This window comes from Monodelphis domestica, chromosome 3 (assembly GCF_027887165.1).
Source record: "Monodelphis domestica isolate mMonDom1 chromosome 3, mMonDom1.pri, whole genome shotgun sequence".
Taxonomy (NCBI): domain Eukaryota; kingdom Metazoa; phylum Chordata; class Mammalia; order Didelphimorphia; family Didelphidae; genus Monodelphis; species Monodelphis domestica.
In genome coordinates, this window is record NC_077229.1 from 437,373,597 (window position 1) to 437,396,605 (window position 23,009).

The 23,009-nt window shown below is 38.4% G+C and overlaps 1 protein-coding gene across 6 annotated transcripts in view; it reads right to left on the minus strand.

Annotated features, from left to right (window-relative positions):
* PDZD2 (PDZ domain containing 2) overlaps window positions 1-23,009 on the minus strand; it is a 514,756-nt gene that overhangs the window by 140,449 nt on the left and 351,298 nt on the right. For all 6 annotated transcript variants that reach the window (XM_007487505.3, XM_007487504.3, XM_056824531.1 and 3 more), the window contains one exon: window positions 17,680-18,112. In XM_007487505.3, the coding sequence (XP_007487567.1) occupies window positions 17,680-18,112 (433 nt within the window). The remainder of the gene's footprint in view (window positions 1-17,679; window positions 18,113-23,009) is intronic.

The window sequence follows — 23,009 nt, forward strand, 5'->3', positions numbered from 1 at the left end:
TCTCCCTTTTCACACACCTGAGGACATTCCTCACTTCACCCTCCTTTCTGCCCAGCAGCCCAATGAGAGTGCTTTCTCCCTCCATGTCTGGGGTAAGGCCTTAAGGGGGTTGGGGGATGGGAAGGGCTTCACATGCTGCATTAAAGTACATACAATGAGCAGCCTGCTGAGTCTATGGTGAAGGTGATTCCTGTAGTAGGGTTGGGGAGGAGTTAGGTTTTAGGGGAGCATAGTGCCCAGTGTGGCACATAGCTGGAGGGGAATGCTGGGACCACATCCTCCCCATTTCTACACATGCCTCTCATCATCTGCCTCTCTGCCTAGTAGCTCAATGGGATCACTCCCTCCTTCCCCTGTCAGGGGTGAGAGGTGGTAGTGCCATGGCACTCAGTGGGGCTGGAGGTGGATCTTGACACTCTACCTCTAACAGGTTGGTCACCACTGGTATAGAGTCTTCTCTAGTTCCCTATAGAAGACAGCTAAGAATAGAACTGAGGGCACGTACTATAAGGAGTAAGGAAGAATATAAAGAACCAGTGAAGAAGAAAGAGAAGGGACAATGGGAAAGTAGAAGAACCTGAACTATAATGTCTCAGAAATAATGAGTAAAGTTTCCAGACATAAAATGGATTTTATGGCTGGAAACTTTGTTCTCAATTAATAAGCAAGCACTTATTAACTGCCTAGCATATACCAGGAGCTTACATTCTAACAGGGGAGACAATATTACATATATAATTATATTTTCATAATAAGTATAAGATGCTGAAAAAAATCTAAAAGGTAGTTTGACAATGCATACCCTTTGGACTAGTAATACCAATACTAGATCTGTGTCCCAGGAAGATTTTAAAAAAAGTGAGGGAAAGGACCTATTTATACAAAAATATTTATAGCTGCTCTTTTTGTGGTGGCCAAGAATTGGAAATTAAAGGAATGCCCATCAATTGGGGGGAATGGCTGAACAAATTGTGGCATATGATGGTGATTAGATACTATTGATCTCTAAGTAATGATGAACAGGATAATTTCAGAAAGAGCTCCATGAATTGATGCAAAGTAAAATAAGCAGTATCAGGAGAACATTATACACAGTAACAGCAATATTGTATAATGATCAACTGGGATAGATTTAGCTATTATCAGTAATACAAGGACCCAGGACAATTCTGAGGGACTTTTGCAAAGAATACTACCCACTTCCAGACAAAGAACTGTTACAGTCAGAATGCAGATGAAAGCATATAATTATTCAATTGTTTATTTGGATTTGTGTTTGGGGGTTTTGGTTTCATAAAACTTACAAAAGTGAATAATATGGGAAATTTTAAAAATAAAATAAAAGGCACTTTGAGAGGGAGAGCCCTAGCAATTGGTGGGATCAAGAAAGGCTTCATGTAGAAGACAGTACCTTAGCTATGTCTTTAAGGAAGGGAGGGTTTCTAGGAAGTGGAAGTAAGGAGGGAGTACATTCCAGGCATGGGGAATGGCTGGTGAAAAGGCACAGAGATGGGTGAGGGAGTGCCTCTTGACAAGAAAAGAGAGAAGAGCTATGTGGCTGGCTCATAAAATATAAGGGGACGGGACTATATGATGAGGTTGGAAAATAGGTTAGGACAAGGTAGTGGAAGGCTTTAAAAGTTAATGAAGGCATTTGCATTTTTCTCTTAGAGACATTAGGGAAGCACTAAAACTTACTGAGTAGGAAAGTGACATGGTCAGATTTGTGCTAAAGGAATATCACTTTGGCAGCTCAGAGAAGGAAATTATATGGAGTAGAAAGGTATAAAGTGCTACACAAAAAGGTCAGCAAAGGAAGAAGAAAGAAAGCAACTGTTTCATTTGGAAACTGAGAGATTATTGCTAACCTTGAAAAGAGATTTTCAGTAGAGTGGCAGGGATGAAGTCAGACTTCAGTGAAATATGGAGAGGTGGATACAAACAACTCTGGCAAGAAATCTAGCAGTGAAAGGAAGAAGGACACTACTAGCTAGATAGAGCAGAAAGTGAAAAACATTTTTTGGATTAGGAAAACAAGATTCTTCTTGGTTTCGTCCATCCTTCATTTTCAGAGGACCATCGACATCACAAGGGTGATATCTTGACTTACTCCTGAGCTAAATATAAGTGAAGCAGAATCGAGCAAAACTGTCAGCCTCACTCTCTCAAGGCCAATGACATGGCAAAAATCAGGATGGCTGGTGACTAAGTCCTGTCAGTTACTGTTCAACCTGGTATGGCCCATCTACCAAGATGGTTTACCAGGGTATGGCTGCTTGCCATGCTACATACAGCTTCTGGGAATCACAGGTGACACCAAAGGTAGATAAACAGCCCTGAAAAGGGATTGCAAGCACCAGAGGTGCTAGTCCTCTCCCAGCACCCCAGGAAGGAAAACTGGATGACAGATGATGGATTGACAGATAGATAGATTGATGGATCACAGTTATTAAGTGTTTAATATGTGCCAGTTTCAAGACTAAAATATAAGGAATATAAACAGCTATATAGACCATGCCTTCAGGGAACTTATATTCTAATGGAATCACTAAGCCACAACAAAATGTAGCTGGAAAATGAAAGAGGGGGAGATTGTTGAAAAGAGATTTGAAGGCCTGGTTTCAGGTAAAGAAAAATAAGCCCACCTCTCAAGAACTGTGTCTCAAGGACAGTGTTTAAGGTTCCAATGAAAAAGGAAGGTGATTGTCAGCATGTTGTGGAAATAAGAGAGAAGTAAACAGGTTTGTTGGGAAAAGTTAATAGAGATAGAGAAGTTCAAGATATTGAGAAACAAGAAATAGTTGGTGTGGCAAGTTCCTGGAGGAGGCAAGAGAAGATGGGATCAAGGGCACAGGGGGAGCAATTAACTTGATCAATCAACCTTTCTCATTTTGAGACAGAAAATAAGAGATCAAGCAGAGAAAGTGGGGTGAGAAGTTTTGATGAAGAGTGATGAGAAAGATGCCATTAAATCGTTTCATTATTTTGAATGACATAGAAAGCTAAGGCTTCCATCTGCTAGATGGAAGGGAGAGAAAATGGCAAGATGAGAGAGCTGAAAGAGAGCAGAAAATGCTTAGAACAATCATAAGGAGTTAATAAGAACATGAGTACTGTGAAATAGTGATGAGCACCATAAATTTATAGTGAGTAAAACAAGCTCATTTGGGATTATGGGATCATAGATTTAGATATGTAAAAAACTTTAGAAATTATTAAATCCAATCCCCTCATTTTATAGTGAAGAAAACTGAGCCCTAGGGACATTAGAATTGCCCAGGACCACAGAGCTAGTAGGTATTTGAGGCATGATTTGAATCCATTACTTCTTCATTCCAGATTAAGGATTCTTATGAGGTTGTTTTGTTTTTGTTTTTGTTTTTTAAATTTCATGATTCTCTTCAGGGGTTCTGGAGTTCTCAGAAAGTATATGAACTTGGATGGGAAAAATATATATCTTTATTTTCACTAACTTTTAGTTTCTTTTGTAATCCTGTGCATTTTATATCATGCATTAAAAAAATACTATGCTGAGAAGGACATATAGACTTCATTGATTTGCCAAATGGAGTCCACAACAGAAAAAAGGTTAAGAATCCCTGCCCTGGAGCCATTTTTGGCAAGGCTAAAGTTAGGGGGTAGGGTACCAAAAAGAAAAGATTTTACCCAGGGTTGGGAACAGTCAAGCAAGAACACTAAAAAGTCAAAGGGTCAAGGGAATTTTGGTATCATAGATCTAGGGCTAGAAGGGACTCCACAAGCCACTTATTTACAGATGAAGAAACTGAGGCCAGAGGGGTTAAGTAACCAGCCAAAGACAATACTCATAGTAAGCATGAAGCAGAATCATAACCCAAGTTCCTCAGACTCCAGAGTCATTCCACTACAGACTATAGAGTTCACTGTATCACTCTGCTCCCCTATTTTTTAGACAATGGTTAAGTAAATCATCAAAGTGGTAGGTTGTGGAATCAAGGTTCACTATAGAGATAAATCATGTCAAAGTGAAGAAGACAAACTAAGAGAATATGGAAAAGTCAGGGGACTAGGTGACGCATGGGTCACGTCATGAAAGAAAATGGAAGCATGGGAAGGTGAGGTTAAGAAGCAGAATATATAAGTAAACCTCGGAGGCTATAAAGTTTTATGAGATGATAAGATCTGAGGAGTGACCCTTGCAGGCTAGAAAGGGGGTGTAGGAGGTAAGATAAGAAATAGCAGATAAGCAGGTTAGAGGAGTTATTAACATTAATATTGAAGTATTATTCAAGGATAACAACAGGGTGGAGAAAAAGACTGTTATTCCAGAGTTTAAATTATTGAGAAAGCTGAAAAAGTAACTCAGAGATTGGTAGAAGAGAAGAGGAATGAAGAGACAAGGTAGTATCAGCAGTTTTAATGTACTTCAAATGAGGAAAACTTTATTGAGGGGCTGAAGTGGACAAAAGTGACAGTAGACCCTTTCCATCTGGTCTTCTGTTAGAAAAAAGAGAAGAAATTAAACAACCAGCATTTACTAAATACAATGTGTGCCAAGAACTATGATAGGTACTAGAGACATATTTTTTTAAATGTCCTAGTCCTCTAGGAACTTACATTCTATTGTCTTGAATGGGAAGGATATGGTGTGTCCAAGCACAGTAGAGATGGGGTGGGTATAATTGGACTTGATTTAGGGGAAGGAGGTAGAAAGAGTACTGGTTGAAAACTGAGGATATAATTTTCTGAGAATTGAGGAAAAACAGAGTGAAACGAATAGAACTGTAGAACCACAAAATCATGTCTTAAGATCTGGAAAGAACCATAGAGATTATCTAGTGTAACAGTTAGATTAGTTTCAACTCTTTCATCTACAAATGAGGAAACAGAGAAGATAAGTGTTTTGCTTCTGGTCACACACAGTTAGTGGCAGAGCCAAAATTAAAATATTGATGCTCTAATGCTAAATAAACCATTTTTAAACCCTTCCTTTCTGGCTTAGAATCAAAACTATGTATAAGGGAAATTAGGATTAAGTGACATGCCCAGGGTCACACAGCGAGGATGTGTCTGGGGCCAAATATGAATCCAAGACTTGCTATCTCTCACCTAACTGCTCCACCCCAACCCCAAATCCAGCATTTTTGCAAGGAAAAAGTAGATTGGAAAAGACTTGGAAAGGGTTCACTTGCCAAAATAATCTTCCACTAAACTCGTTCTGCTCACTCACTGTGACCCCTAGAGTCCTCTAACTAGTCTCTCCCAACCTTGGCTTCGCTTGTATCCATACACAGAGGGATTCTATTCATAGTTACTAACATTCTGTGAAAACTAAGTATCTAGGATATGGCAACAAATCAGCATTTTGAAATTGACCAGCTAATTATCCAGATAATATCTTTAAAAATTGATATTTTCCAGAAGGAGGAAGTTAACTGGATATTTTAATGTAACAAAGAAATAACTTTTTAAAATTGATACTTTTTCTCTTTTACTTTAGTTCTTAAAGAGCGACTGTGGTTGACATCAAGAAGTCCCATTAGATTGGGGATTAAGTCTCATGCTCTGCTTTGTACTGAAGTCCAAGCAGTCCTGATTTCTACTTTGTACTGTCACATAAGTAGAGTTGTGTTTACACTTACCCAGGTATTGAGATTACAATGTTCAATAAACAGACTATGTCTAGACAGACAGGTCTGATGGCTGCTCTTCCTTTCACTGGCTCAGAGAGCAAAAAAAATTCTGACAGTCTGTTCAGCAAAAGCCAGATTGGATAACAAACTTCTATATTCTGTCACTATAGTGCCTGCCTTGCCCATAAACATCCACCTGCAGGGCAGGCTCAGGAATGATTCTCTACACCGAGTTGAGGGAAATAGTTTGTTTAGTAAAACATTGGCAGTACTTTAAAACAGCCTATATGAGCAGGCTTCCATTTCATTCAGTGACTCATCTGCTCTTACTGAAAAAAGGGATTTACAACAGGCATGATAACCTTTTACATAAGTATGAAAAGAAAGTCAGAAGTATGCTTTCCAGAAAGTTGACGTTTCCCTGAAGCTGAGTATTTTCTTTCCCCTTCTCATTATGCTCATCATCACGAAAGGAAGAAAAAAGAAATAATTGCAGCATAGAACGAGGAGGAAGAACTCTGGGAGGTTGTCTAGGCCAAAGTCATTCATTTTACAGATAAGCTAAGTGAGGCCATCAAGGTCAAGTTAACAGAATTAGGTGGTGTCAGAGCCGAGATTAAAACTCCGTTTTCATGATTCCTAGGTTCAGGGTTTTCTTCACTATAGCCTGCCTCTCTCATTCCCGGGAGTAATGTATATGCTTTGGGCAAATTTCCAGCTATATTTCCAAGTAACCATCAAGAAGAGAAAAGATGAAAACCCAATAGAGAGCGAGTGGTTGGAGAGAAAATCCTGAAGATCAAACCCATTTTCAAAGCCTATTTGATTGATCCATTAATCAATGATTCTAATATTCTCTTCCTCAAACTATAACCAATATTAAATTCAAAATTATTGGCAGGACAGAAGATCCATCCCATTTTTTACATCAGATACACTGCCAGTCTAATTCTGATTCTGATGTATGCTTCTCCCCCAAAGGCATAGTGTCTAGAACTAAGGAAATCAGAGTCCCACTGCCCATATACCCTTGTTTAGACTACATTTATAGTACTCTGTCCTGGCCTAGATGCCACATTTTAGAAAGAATATGGATAAAGTAGAGATTATCAGAGGAGGGCAACAGAAAAAAAAGGCCTGGGAATCACATAATATAAGGATCAGATGACCAACTAGGATATGCTTATAATGGAGGAAAGAAGACTTCAGGAGGGCATGACAGGTGACTTCAAGTATTTAAAGGACCATTATGAAGAAGAGGAATTTTGGGGGCAGCTGGGTAACTCAGTGGATTGAGAGCCAGGTCTAGAGATGGCAGGTCCTGGGTTCAAATCTGACCTCAGACACTTCCCAGCTGTGTGACCCTGGGCAAGTCACTTAACCCCCATTGCCTAGCCCTTACCACTCTTCTGCCTTGGAGTCAATGACTCCAAGACAGAAGGTAAGGGTTTAAAAAAAAAGAAGAAGAAGAAGAGGAATTTGTCTTCAGCCTGGCCACAGAGGACAAAACCAGGAGCAATAGAAAGAAGGTATGGAATCAAATTTTGGCTTGATATGAGGAAGAACTTCCTAACAACTATGTCTGTTAGAAGTGGAATTGGGCACCCTTGGGAGCACATGAGTTTCTCCTCCCCTTCAAGCAAAGCCTGAATGACTGCTTGTTGGGGGTGGATAGAAGGAATTCTTGTTTGGCTATGGGTTGGAATATATTGGCAGATTATACATCCTACTCCCAGAGCTCAAAGGGACCTTAGAAATCATAAAATCCAACCCCTTGATTAGGCCCCAAATCATTAAGTCATTTGCCCAGTCACAAAGCAAGTCACATAAGCAGCAAAAGGCAGAATTTGAACTAAAGTCTCCCAATTCCAAAGCTCTTTACACAATACCATAATTACTTACTCTCTCTGTTCCTAGCATAATGTTTTATCATTACCTTTGGATCCAGTTTTTTAAGAGAGATTGACATATTGCCATTTAGAACTAGCATGCAAGAGCCAATTGTTAAATGTTCTGCATATTTACATCTTTGAAACTGACAATCAAATTAGAACTTGGATTATTATTTTGTTGAATATCTAGATTCAAGAAAATGAGAATAATACTGATTAAACTTAAAGTATGTTCTGTGTACATTTTTCTCCCTGGAGAACTAGTTGTTAAATATTTACCAGCATACCCCTAAGCATACTCCAGTGAAGAAAACTGCTGTATTCAAAAACATAGCAATAGTACAATTTTTAAAAATTGGAAATTATTCAATGTGGATGACCCTTGCTTCTCTTATAACTCACATTCTGTGCTTTTGAGGATGCAGTGTGGTATAATGAAAAAACTTGAGGCATAAGGAGACCTGTTTCTGTTCTCACTGAGACATAACTCTAAGGGAAATGATTACATTGGGGAAGCCTAATTTCTTCCTACCATGTTATGTCATAAAACATCTCCCAAATCACCTGAAAAATTCGATCCCGCAATGTTACCTCTTAATCCCATAGGTACTGGGAGCTTGTAGGCAGATAATAAAAACAGAGATGAAGCACATGTTGCAAACATTAACAGCTGGAGTTTTTGGCCTGCTTGGGATCATAGAATTCTGGAACTTTACAAGTCAACAAGCAGATCAATAAGCATTAAGCCCTATCATGGGCCAGACACTTTACTAAGAGTTGGGGATAAAAGAAAGGCAAAAAAAGACTATCCCTGGTTTCAAGAAGCCCATAGTCTAATGGGAAGACAACTTGCAAGCACAAGTAAGATAAATTAGAGATAATCCACAGAGGGAAGGCAGTAGAATAAAGGGAGATTGGAAAAGGTTTCTGGTGGAGAGGCATGATTTTTCGTTAGAACTTGAATAAGTCAGCAAAGTCTGGAGGCAGAGATGGGAGAGAATTCCTGGAATGAGTGACGGTCAGTAAAAATGCCTGGAGTTGGAAAATAGAGTGTCTTAAACAGTAAAGAGGCTTGCAGAATAGATAAATGAGGGTGAGTGAGGTGTAATAATTAATGTCTAACAAAATGAACTGAATCTATTTTTAATCTTACACTCAATACTCTAAAGCATCCCTATCAAAAATTTGGCTTCTGCTTGAATACTCCCCCTGACAGAGAGCTCACTATCAAACAACAAAGTCCAATCCATTTGGAGAAATTTCTAATTGTTTAATATTTCTTTTTAATAGCAAACAAAAATCCTTACTCTAACTTCAAACCATTGCTACAAGTGCTGTCCTGGAAGGCAACACAGACTATACATACATCCTCCTATCACCTATCATCTGAAGATACATATGTTTCCTTCCACCCAGGTTTCTCTTCAAATGCACCTCAGAATCTGTACTTGCAAGGACAATCACAGCTGAGGAAGCCAGAAAGTGATCAAGGGCAGAATCAGAGCCATTATGAGGGCAGAGAGTTTACAGGAGCAGGAATGCCCAACCAGAAGCTCAGCACCTACTGGTCAGTTTCAAAGGCTGACCAGATGGGTCTCCTAATTGTTTCTCTGAATATCACCTTTCTAGGATCCCATTGGTTTGCCAACAGACATAGAGAAGTTGCTGGAGCAGCCAAATGGCTCAGTGGACTGAGACACAGGAATATGAAAAGATTTATAATGACCCCTCTGCCAATCTTGAGGACCTCAATATTTGAGGGAGGAAAAGTATTATGCTCACTTAAAGAATTATTACAGGTCAAGAGTAAAGAAACTGGATGTCAGATGAGCCTGGGGACTGTAGCGACTAAGGAAAAAGTGTGGTAGTAAGCAGGACCTGAGAAGTTTATGGAAAAATTGGAAGAATGTGGGTCAAGAGGTCTCTACTGGGCCCCTCTCAACTTCTGACAGCTCATTAAGGGAGGGGGGATGGTTAGCTGGGGCTTCCTCTGCAAAAGAGGAGGTTATGCTAGAGAATTAGGTCAGAATGACCAATTTATTCTATAACAGAAAGTTCTGCTCCTCACTCACTTCGACCTTCCTGATAAGTCTGACTTGTCTAAAAAATCCTCACTCTCCGTTTTTGTTCCTAGAATCATAGGTCTTTGGCTCTGGATCTCACGGGCTCATTTTACAGATGAAGAAGTACAATGAAGTGACTTTCCCCAAAGACAAGCAGGTTGTGAGAGAAGAGATTTGGACTGGGGAGTTCTAGTTCCCAGGCCCAATCTACTTTCCAAGATACCACACTGTCAACTCTTCTGTGGCCCTGACCTGCCCTCAATTCCTGACATACTCTTTTTACCATATCCACTAATGAAACCTTTCCCTCACTATTACACTTTCCAAGAGGTCTGACCCACAGAACTCAATTTTTCAAATAATGTTTTGTAGTTGTCACAATAGGTCCTGATGATCAGTTTCTTCCCTATCCCTACAGATAGATGTAAATTGTTTAGTTGCCAGATAAGACAACTGGTCAATCTTTTTATTTTTCAATTTATTTTTAAGTATTTTCCCAAGGTTTCATGATTCATGATGTCTCCTTCTTTCTTCCCTTCCCTCTCCTGGAGCTTATAAGCAATTTCACAGGGTTATACATGTATTATCACTCAATACCTATTTCCATATTATTCACTGAACTGGTCAATCTTTGCCTGGCTCATACATTCATAGATCTGGAGCTAAAAGGATCTCAGAAGCAATCCAACCAAAGGGTCATGGGATTTTACAGTCACAAATTAAAAGTAGAAGACATCTCAAAAGTCAGTTGGTCCAACCTGTCATTTTAGAGATTTTTTTAAAAATGAGACCAAGAGAAGCTAATTGACTTGTCCAAGGTCATAGAGGTATTATCAGAGGTGAGATTTGAACAAAGGTCATCTGAGCACAAAGCCAATTGTTTTTCCTGGTTATACTACTCTGCTTTCCTGATTCAGATCGACAACCTGATGTCTATCTTTGGAGACATCTAGATGGCACAGTGGGTCATGTTACATGAGTTTGGGGACTAGAGAGACCCAGAACTGGGTCTCAGTTAGAGTGGGTCTTGAGTATGGAAGACCCAAGTTCAAATCTGGCCTCAGACACTTATTATCTGTGGGACTCCCGATAAGTCTCTTAACCTCTGTCCATCTCACTTTCCTCAACTATAAAATGGGGGTAATAATAGCATATAACTCCCAGGGTTGTTGTGAGGATAAAATCAAATGATACTTGTAAGCACTTAGTGCCTAGCACATAGTAGGCATTGTATAAATGTTTATTCTCCTCCTCTCGTTTCATAAACCATACATTTGATATATGGCATACAGAAGATTCTGAATAAATGTTCTGTGAAATATGAAACAAGCCCTAAGTTAAATAGAAATATTTATACCATTATCAAAGGCTGTTCCTGTGGAGTATGAGTTCTTATAGATCCTGTCAAGTTGGAAAGGCCTCCAGTAGAGATGGGGTGATAACCTGGACATTTGTCACCCAAAGACCAGCCTAGAGACACTCATCACGGAGAAAAGTTATAGGGTGAATGATGTTTTTGAGAGACCATATTTTAATTCCTATGTCCTGCAATCTTTAGGAATGGAGAGAGTTTTTACACTAACAAAATTCCACAGAGTCACCTGGCTAGTGCTTCTACACATCTCAACTCCTCCTACCAAAAGCCACCTTCTAAATTGCCCTGGACCCTAAGCAAAGGTGCTACTGTGTTGGTGCTCATCCCCAGCTCTAGATTCAGTGTTTCATCTCAAATGGGCCTCCATCCAAAATGTGTGGCTGCACCTGCATAGACCCAGCTCTTTATTCCTACATACTAACAAAGGATGGAGACCTGGGAAACAGATTAAAATCTGGGACAATATTCATGAGGTCCCTCATGACCTCCTTAAGGAGAAGGCACAAAGAAAGGTTGTTTCTAGTGGGAAAGCCACATGTATATTAATGTACACAGGCATAAGCATGTGAATGTGCTCCCAGACAGTCACAGGTAAAGATGCTTTTTAAATGTCCACAGTAATGAAGGGACAGGGGCTGGCATGGAAAACCGGAGGAGAGCCAGCACCTTCAACTTCCTCTCCAGATAAAACCTGCAATCAACATGAAACTCTGCAGGAGATTTGAGCCTTATATACCACCTACTAGAAGGAAGAGGGGGAAATGGCCCCAAAGCTGTGGCATGTAAGGATAATCCATAGGCAAGATGCTATCATGAAGAGAAGTGGAAATGATAGATGTCAAAGAGCTGTGACAAAAACAAAAGCTCTAATAAAAATTAAGCAAGTATTATCATTAGCCACAGCACCCAAAATGTTCAAAGAACCAGCCGTATTATAAGTAAGGTTCTACTCAAAGAGCACACTATGTATAGACAGCACCACATCCACACTCTCAAAATCGTGGCCAGTGATTACATTTGCCTGAGTCAACTGCCTTAAGACCTGTCCCCCTATGTTGCATTTGGACAGAATTTATAACCTCAAAGTTATTAGAAAAATGGCCCACACACTATCTTTCTAGCCCTCAACTTCACCTATCAATACCCAAATTCCTAGTGTCCTAATTTCCAGATAAAGTGCTAGTAAAGGAGGCTGGTCTGGCTTGCTGACAATGGGTAAGTTTTTTGCTCTATTCCCCATGGCTAATACTTTGTATGCTCAGATCAGCAAAGTATATATACACATATGCAAACTTACAAACTTATGTACGTACAGCCTGCTGCTTCACTCACCTGTTTAATCAATCCCAAAGCATGTATTTATTACATATCTACTCTGTGCCAGGCACTATGCCAGTCACAGAGGATACAATAAATGAAACAATCCAAATGCAAAGACCTTATGCTTCCCTGAACTTAGAAAAGAAATCTGAACTAATATTTCTGTTTGGACAATGGACACTTACAAATTTATATTCAGAGACATATATATGCAATGCATGTATACTGTTGTGTTTTCTTAAGTTTGAGCTCAGGGGAGGGCTCTGAAATTTCTTGCATTTTTTTCTGCTTTTGAAATTGTAATACATCAATAAATATACTACTCATTTGAAAAGTATATAAACTCTCCATAGTTCCAGGAAGGAAGAATATATGCTATCATGAAGAGAAGTGGAAATGATAGATGTCAAAGAGCTGTGACAAAAACAAAAGCTCTAATAAAAATTAAGCAAGTATTATCATTAGCCACAGCACCCAAAATGTTCAAAGAACCAGCCGTATTATAAGTAAGGTTCTACTCAAAGAGCACACTATGTATAGACATAATAAAATAAAATAAAAACTAGGTGGGGGAATGAATCTGTTTTTGCATAATGCAGTATTGTCTTAACAAGAATGCTAGTTTACAAAATAAAAATGATGGACAAAGAAAGACTTGAAAAATGGTTATGAGACTTTGGTTGAATTTTTATAAAACTTAATTCATTAATATAAGGGAAAAGGAAGTACATTGGCATGTTTTTTCTCTCATTATTCAAACAGAATGGAAGTTTTCCCCAAAGGAAATTCTTAGGGTAAGCTGCCAATTTCTGTTTTTCTGCAAAATCCATTTTTACAGCTTGACCTTGGGCTCAACCCATTCTGTGAAAAATGGCATCTAGCTCGCTCTTAGATTTTGAGTGATACATCTCCTTCTGCTGTAGGCTCTCAAAAAGGCTGCTGTCCTTAGGGCGGTCTGATTTTCAAGAGCTGCATGGTATGAAAGGGAAGGAGCTGTATGTCTACAGTATATTCTCACAACTCAGTACCAATCATGGGCAAAGGAAGGAATAAGAGCCCACCTAGGGGAAGAAAACTCTGTTTACCTCAAGTTTGTAAGACCCTACATGACCTACCGTGAATATCTTTTAGTAGTTCTGCAGCATGAGCCAAAACGACAGACACCATTTACAAAAATTAGAGGCCACAATCATTCTAACAGAGCTTAATAGCAACACCCTCTTGGGTCCATCTTATCAACAGTCCACAATTCTGATCCAGCATGAATTTTGACTAGTGACTCAGAAGTTTAAAAAAAATGTAATGATGATCTTCTTCCTAACCATGAGAATTCTTTAAAATGTTTTATTTTTAAAAAATAATTTTTTAAAGTGAATATGGAAATATTTTTACATGATAATACATGTATAACCCAGATTGAATCACCCAGTCAGAACCAGGAAGGGGAATAAGTTTGGGAAGGAGATAAGTTTGATTATATAACTTGGGAAACCTTGGGTGGAAATTTATCTCATGGAATTGGTAAAATAATAATAAAAATATTAAAATGCTTTATTTTGCTTTTTTTAACATAATTATTACCTCCAATGGAAAGACACTAAGCAAACCATAACTACATGTTGCCTGTGTCCGACAAAGTATGCCTCATTCCACATCCATCATCCATCACTGTTCTGCCAAGTGGAAAGGAAGTATGCTTCACTGTCAGTTTATTGAAGAAATAAAGCGGCATGATATAGGAGAAAACACTGGCTCTGGAGTCAGAAGTCCTATGTTCAAATCCTAGGGGGCTCAGTGGATTAACAGGAGGTCCTATGTTCAAATCTGGCCTCAGATTCTTTCTAGCTGTGTGACCCTGGGCAAGTCACTTAACCTCCATTGCCTGGCCCTTACCACTCTTCTGCCTTGGAACCAATACTTAGCATCAATCCTAAGACCAAAAGTATGAGTGTTAAAAAAACAAAACAAAATCCTGCCTCTGAGGCTCACTACCTGTGTGGTCTTGGGTAATTCTATTAAACTTGCTGAGCCTCAATGTCCTCCTCTATAAAATGAAAGGTTTGAACTAGACAGTATCTGAGTGTACTTCCAGCTCCTCATCTATGATCCTATATAATGAGTCACTGTGTGACTTTCAAAGAGGAAACTGTACAAAGGGATGTGGCAAGGTGGGGCTACTGCAAATCCTCCGGGTCATTGTGTGGCCAGCCCCGGAGCAGATTCCAGTGGATCTGACATGTTCCTAGAGCAATTCAGGATTTACTTAGTTTTGCTAGAGGGATGTTGTTTTGCCTTTTATATTAAAAACTCTAGAAGCTACAAAAACACTTGGTAGTGCAATAGAAGGAATGTTCAAAGTGGAGTCTTGAGGGCCTGAGCTCTACTTAGTACTTGTGACTTTGGTTGACTTGTGATCTTGGCTGACCATGTCTAGACCCATTTCTTAATCTATAAAATGAAACATCACAAAATAAAGATTAAATGTCTTGAAAAGTCCTCCCTAGCTCTAAATCTATGATCCCATGTCCATAATTTAGCCCAGTGGACTTCCCAGAAGGGTATTCACTAACTTTGGCTGGAAAGAAAGGAAGGATAATCTTTAAAAAAACAAATACCTTCCCTTCTGTCTTAGAATCAACACTGTGTATTAGTTCCAAGGAGCAGTAAGAGCTAGGCAATGGGGGTTAAGTGACTTGCCCAGGGTCACACAGCTAGGAAGTATCTGAAGCCAAATTTAAACTCAGGACCTCCCATCTCTAGGCCTGGCTCTCTATCCACTGAGCCATCTAACCGACCCTGACGGATAATCTTTTTCTAACACATTTTGAACCCAAAGCTCCAATTTTTTCCCTAGGCACAACACATTAGTTCAAATCAGAGCCTCCTTTAGTCAGCTATAAAATGCTTTAACTTTCCAGAGATTAGACAAAAGAGCTGAAATTGATGTATTCCATGCTGGCTTTCTTTCTATTTTCCTAATTTTATCTTAGTATTTTCTCCCCTTCCTCCCCAATTCAATGGATTGTTAAATGGGGTCTCAAAGTCATTCACTTAAATATTCCAAATGAGGTAAAAGTTGAAATAATATCTCTTTTTCTGACTTGGGTCTGTTTCTTTTATCTATGGGCATAAAGTAATACTGAAGTACTTAACAACATTTTTCCCCTTCTCAATAATTTATTCATTTTACAAATGCCTACTGGGTATCCATAGTGTGCAAGATTAAGCATTACTGAAAAATACAATCTCCAGCTATCAGAGAGAAACTGTCATTTAGGTGGATCCATTATGAATTTACTGAATTCAGTCATGACACACATGCTCTCAGGAAAAGTATGAAGTTGCAAAATATGTTTTATCTCCATGGTCTCTCTACTGTCCACCATTCCCTTCCCATACATATCTTTCCTTTCTGGTAGGGAAGGTAAGGGTTTAAAACAAACAAACAAACAAACAACCCTTACCTTACATCTTAGAATCAATACTATCGTTTCAAAGCAAAAGAGCAGTAAGGATTAGGCAATGGAAGTTAAATAACTTGCCCAGGATGTATCTGATATTACATTTGAACCCAGGATCTCCCATCCCTAGGCTTGGCTCTCAATTCACTGAGCCACCTAAATGTCCCTAAATATAAGAATTTAAAAGGAAATGCATATATTTGAACACATACACTATGTGTTATGCATATTTATGTTTTTAACCAAAAAGAACTTCAAATGCTAGAATTTCACAGAAGTATTTAGGGGATGGGGAAACTTTGCAAAGCCCCATTAATCATGGCAGGTAGGTAGCTATCTAATGTTCCCTAAACATAATGCTACATCTGGTCATGACAGCTGGAATAAGGGTTCATGTAATTTGTATAGGGGCAGTTGGATGGCACAGAGGATAGGGAGAGCAAAGGACCTGGAGTCAAGAGGAACTGAGTTCAAATCCAATCTCAGTCATTTACTAGCTATGTGACCATATCACTTAATTTCTTTCTGCCTCAATTCCCTCCTCTGTAAAATGGAGATAATGATAGTATTGACCTCCCAGCATTTTTGGGAGGATAAGATGAGATAGTACTTGTAAATCTTAAAGTGCTAGATAAATACTAGCATGTGTTGTTATTATTATTATTTTACATAGCTTCCACATTTAACTTTATTGGAATTTAGCAGCATGAACTATATAATCCCATTTAAATGTTCCTGGTTTTGAACTCTTAAAAACAAAAACAGATGTTTATGTCCCCAGAGCTTAGCTGTACTTTCCCAGATAATACTGTTCTGTTTTGATGTTTATTCTATCATCTTCTGAACCTGCCACCAGAAATTCATGGCCTTGTGGTGACAATTCCTCTGGTGACAGCAACTGATGAATGATGATGTGGCTGCCTCAGAACTCAAATACTTTATCCGAGTCCCACGAAGCTCATATTAGAACCATGATAGTTCTGATTTTCCATTCGGTATCACTTGAGAAGCAGTAAGTCGAGATTTTCTTTCCTTTTTTTTTGAAGTATGATAAAATGATACAAACCATTTGTCTGGCAAGCATAACACAGTATATAACTTTTTCTACATTCTCTGATAATTTGTCTGAAGTTCATTTGCTGGCCAGGAGATGCAAAGGCTTTCCTATCTCTGTTTGAACTCAATGCTTGTTTTCCCAACTTGAAAACAAATTTAGAGTAGTACATTCAGCTACACCCGGTGAAATCTACCCCCAACCAATATTATCTTGTAATAACATCATTAATTGATTATTGAGAGGCAGCAAGGCATAGAAGAGCGGCCTCAGGTCCTGAAGTCCTAGATTCAAAAGCTGATTCTGTCACATCTGATCTCTGTGACCTTTTGGCAAGTCATTTAATCTCTTCATTGCCTCAGGTAATTTCCTAAAACTGTAAGTTGCTAAAGAATCGTGAATCTAAATAGGTAGGATTCTATATCAATCAAATCATAGATAGGTGCAAGGCAAGAAAAAAAATTACCAAACCTTAACAACAACAACAAATCTTCTGACCAAACAGCAGATGCTCTTTGGCCAATCATGCTAGCCAAGACCTCAGTGTGTCACCTCTCTTCACCATTTTTCATTCATATACAGGAAATTCAAATTGGGCCTGTGATGACATTGGTTTGGGAACTCCCAGAGAGGAAACTTTCACTACCATTGCAGCTCTTACAATATTATATATCCTAATAGTCTTAGAGAAGACCTGGGATACTGAGAGGTCAAGTGACTTGACCAGGGTCACACAGTCAATATTGTCAGAGATGGGACTTAGATCTGGGTTTCCTAACTCTGGGGTCAGTTCTCCACCCACTGCACCATGTTGCCTCTGGCACACATATATTTATGCTCTCCATCTCTCCCATCAGGTTTTAGGTTATACTATTATCCTCTAGGGTAAAATCAAATCTTACCTGTGCCAGATGATCACTTGGCTTGAAATCAGACTTCCCCTCAGACAAGCGAGGTCGATAATGGCCTGTGACCAGAGGAGCCTCTGAATTTGGTAACTGTTCCTCTGTCCTGTCATCATCCACTTCCAAAGCCTCAAGACGTGAGCCACCCATCTCCATGAGGGTATAATGTCCATTCTCTAGCTCAGAGTCCTGACTGTTCCTGTTCTCCACACTGTCTTTGTTGACGGATGACCTGGAGATCACACCAAATTTTCTCGTTCTTTTCCCATTCTGTACCAGACGGCTGCTGGGCTCTGAGGTAGGGCTTGCTTTAGGTTCACAGCTGTTGCTGTTGTTGCCATTGGAAGGAGGGAGAGGAGCCTTGCGCTTAATGCGACGTAGCATGATTAAGTAGATAAAGCCGCCATTCCAGCACTGATCAGCCAGATAACTGCAAAGTAAAAGAAGAACTCATGAAAATCTTGTTTGTTAATTCCCAAGACAAAAACTAGTAAGGACATTTATCTTTTCCCATCTGTCCCCTCATCCCTTACACCCAACTGGATATGCTCCATTATTAATACATTATTATTATTATTATTAATACAATAAAATTCGAGTGCTAAGGCTCTTAAAAAGGTTCAAGTAATCCATTAGCAGGAATAGCCAAAGTTTTTTTTCTGTTAGTGTAAATTGACAAGAAATGAGTAACAAAAGTAGCCTACAGGTCAGGCTCCATAGAAGAACAGAATGAAAACAGACCCAATCTTTGGTGATGGTTGGGTCATGCCAACATAAAAGTGGCATTACTATATAGACTAATTGGTAGATTTAGTCCTATATCAACCAAAATGCCAAGAGGTTACTTTATAAAACTAGACAGATGAGCAAAAGATCAGGAATCTCCAAGTAAATAATGAAAAAAAGTGTGAATGAAGGGGCCCTCAATCTACAATAAGGAACAGTCAATACTACTTTGTTTTGATTAAAAAGTAGAAAACTGACCAATGGATCAGTAGTAAGATCCAGAAACAAATCAAATAAAGTAGGCTACTATTTGATAATTCGAGGAACACTAACTACTAGCTCCCTATTCAACAAAAACTTCTGAGACAACCAGAAGATATTACCATAATAAGCTATAAATGCATATAGGACCCAATTATATAAAAGGTCATATAAAAATTAGAAGAAAATTGAAGCAATTATCCTGAATAACTGTAATTAAGAGATAGACTTCTTAACTGAAGCAGGAGAATGAGAGAAAACAATACGGACAGTTTTAAGTATATAAAATCAGAGTTTTGCTTAAAAAAATCAATGCAGCTAAAATTAGAAGAAAATAGCTAATTGGGAAAAAATCTTTTCAAGAAACATTTCTGATGTGGCTCTAATAACTATAAGAACAAGTGACATATCTCAAAAATGAAGTTGTCAAAGGATATGAACATAGTTTTCAAAAAAGAGAGATGTAAGTTATTAATAGTCATATGAAAGAATGTTCTTTAAACAATTTTAATAAGAGAAATACAAATCAAGTAATGCTAATATTTAACTCTATATACATCAGGTGGATAAAAATTACAAAATATTGTTCCTTAGTACTTCTAAGTCTCTCCAAGTTTCTCTGAGTTAATTGTCATTTCATACCACCATTAATATTTTATTACATTATAATATCACAGTGTTTCAGCCACTTTCTGATTGATGGGTACCTTCTTTTCTCCTATGTCTTTTCTAATGCAGAAAGTGTATTAGAATGTATGGAGCATGCAAAGTCTTAGAAAAACTGTAAAAAGAAAAGCATACTAATGAATTGTTGGTGGAGCTGTGAATTGGTCTGACTTATGGTAGACAACTTGGAATTACACTAAGAACGTCATTAAATTATACACAATTTTAGACCTAGTAGTATCACTATTAGGCATACAGGGTATCTGAAACATAGGAAGAGAATAATAAGTTCTTTATACCTCTAGCTATCCAGTTATTTATCATCTGTCTATTATATACTTTGCTTTCCACCTACCTGCTCCAAAAAAATCAAAGATTGCATACATTTGTATGCTTATGCATATATGTATACAAATATACATAAAATATTTATCATAGCACTTTCTGTATTAGAAAAGAACTTGAAAGAAAGAGGATGCCCATCAATTGGTAAGTGGCTGAAATACTGTGATATTTTAATGTAATAAAATGTTAATGGTGGTATGAAATGACAATTAAGAACTCAGAGAAACTTGAGGAGACATGTAAGTACTATGAAAGAGTGAAATAAGCAGAATGAGGAGAACAACTAGCATGCTGATTAAAACAATGTAAAGGAAAACTCTGAAAGACTTCAAAATTGATCCACCATAGTAGCCAATCATTACTTCAGAGGTGGGAAGGTGAAGCATGACTCCTACCGCTTGGCAGAGAGGTGGCACTGTATAAGTACAGAATGATGCCTTCATTTTCAGACACAGCCGATGTGTTCATGCCTGTGTTTGTTTTTAGGGCGGGGTCTATCAGAGAGGGTGGAAGGCACTGAGAAATAACAGTGACATTAAAAATAACACATCAGTAAGACATTTTTTTTAATTAAAAAAGAGATCCCATAATACATTTCACTAATAAATATTGCTAGCCTCTCAACTACACTCTTGTATCTTGATCATGCTCCTGAACATTCAACTCAAGAGTTTATTCTGACTGAAGGCAATGTGCCCAGAAGAAAAAGATGAAATTTAATTGAGAGAAATGTAAAGTCTCACATTTGGGTTTAAAAAGAATAATTTATCTCATTTCAGAATAGGGGATAGTCTTGATTGACAGATGTAAAGTTCAGTCACTAAATATCTCATAAGAACCTACTATGTGCCAGGCTGATTGGAAGACAGACACTAGGCAGTTCCTGACCAAAAGTAGCTCATAGTCTAGTAGAGGAGACAATGCAAACAACTATGTATAAACAAGATTACACAGGAGATACCCAAGGGAGGGAAGTCACAAACATTCAGATACAAAAAGGCAACTATTATTCAAGTGGAAAAAAAATCAGATATTTAGCTAATAAGCTTAATATGACACCTAAAGTGTGGTGTGGTTGCTAAAAAACAAAACACCAAGCTACTAATCTTAGGCTATATTAATAGAAATGTAATGGCCAAAATTTACATAAATAAGTCAAGACAAAAAACATCAGTAACTGTAGACCTATATGCCTTCACTATCATCTATATAAAATTTTTATGAAAGCAATTCATATACCGATTAAAGGCATCCTCCATAAGGGTTTTAGCAGAAAACAAGCAGGCTTTTGTCATTAATGTTCTTTATCATATTACTATTAACTATCGTAGAGGCAGTTAGGTGGTGCAGGAGAGAGTACTGGCTCTGGAATCAAGAAGATCTGAGTTCAAGTTCCGCTTCAGATATTGTGTAACCATAAGCAAATAATTTAACTTGCTTTCCTTAATTTCTTCATGTGTAAAATACAGATAATAATACCATCTTACCTCCCAGGGTTGTTGGTTTTTTTTCACTTTTTTTAAATAGTATTTTATTTGATCATTTCCATGCATTATTCATTAAAGACAAAGATCATTTTCTTTTCCTCCCTCCCACCCCCCCCCCCCCCGTAGTGGACGTGTGATTCCACTGGGTATCACATGTGTTCTTGATTCGAACCCATTGCCATGTTGTTAGTATTTGTATTAGAGTGTTCGTTTAGAGTCTCTCCTCTGTCATGTCCCCTCAGCCATTGTAGTCAGGCAGTTGCTTTTCCTCGGTGTTTCTACTCCCTCAGTTTGTCCTCTGCTTATGGATAGCGTTCTTTCTCCTAGATCCCTGCAGATTGTTCAGGGACATTACACCGCCACTAATGGAGAAGTCCATTACGTTCGATTATACCACAGTGTATTAGTCTCTGTGTACAATGTTCTCCTGGTTCTGCTCCTCTCGCTCTGCATCACTTCCTGGAGGTCGTTCCAGTCTCCATGGAATTCCTCCACTTTATTATTCCTTTTTGCACAATAGTATTCCATCACCAACATATACCACAATTTGCTCAGCCATTCCCCAATTGATGGGCATCCCCTCGTTTTCCAATTTTTGGCCACCACAAAGAGCGCAGCTATGAATATTTTTGTACAAGTCTTTTTGTCCATTATCTCTTTGGGGTACAGACCCAGCAGTGCTATGGCTGGATCAAAGGGTAGACATTCTTTTATCGCCCTTTGTGCATAGTTCCAAATTGCCCTCCAGAATGGCTGGATCAGTTCGCAACTCCACCAGCAATGAATTAATGTCCCTACTTTGCCACATCCCCTCCAGCATTCATTACTTTCCTTTGCTGTTATGTTAGCCAATCTGCTAGGTGTGAGGTGAAACCTCAGAGTTGTTTTGATTTGCATCTCTCTGATTATGAGAGATTTAGAAAACTTCTTCATGTGCTTATTAATAGTTTTGATTTCTTTTTCTGAAAATTGCCTATCCATGTCCCTTGCCCATTTATCAATTGGGGAATGGCTTGATTTTTTGTACAATTGATTTAGCTCTTTATAAATTTGAGTAATTAAACCTTTGTCAGAGGTTTTTATGAAGATTTTTTCCCAATTTGTTGTTTTCCTTCTGATTTTAGTTACATTGGTTTTGTTTGTACAAAAGCCTTTTAATTTGATTTAGTCGAAATTATTTATTTTACATTTTGTGATTCTTTCTACGTCTTGCTTGGTTTTAACCAGGGTTGTTGTTAAGGACAAAATGAGATAATATTTATGAAGCACTAAAAGACACAGTGAGAGGCACATAGTAGGCATTTTGTAATAGCTATCATTATTATAATGTTAAAAACAAAAGATCTCATTGTGCTTGTTGCTTGTAGATTATGAAAAAGCATTTGATTCAGCAGAACAAAACATTACCATGAAGTACTTTTGTGGCAGGCTCTCTCTCATCCATATATCAAGATCACCTAGGATTCCTTGATAGATGTAACACCATGCAATGACAGTCTGATAATAAACATCAAGGTGAAGCATAAAACAGAGAGATATAACCACCAGGGGTGTCTGCACTGTGATGGAGATCTCATACAGAGTCCAGGTTAAAAAGAGATTTTCTTTGAAATTTGTATTTAGTTAGTCAATTTAGAACATTATTCCTTGGTTACAAGAGTCATGTTCTTTCCCTCCCCTCTCCCCACCCCATCCTGTAGCTTACGTGTAATTTCACTGGGTATTACTTGTGTCCTTGGTCAGAACCTATTTCCATGTTGTTGATGTTTGCACTAGGATGTTCATTTAGAGTCTACATCCCCAGTCATATCCCCTCGACCCATGTGATCAAGCAGTTTGTAA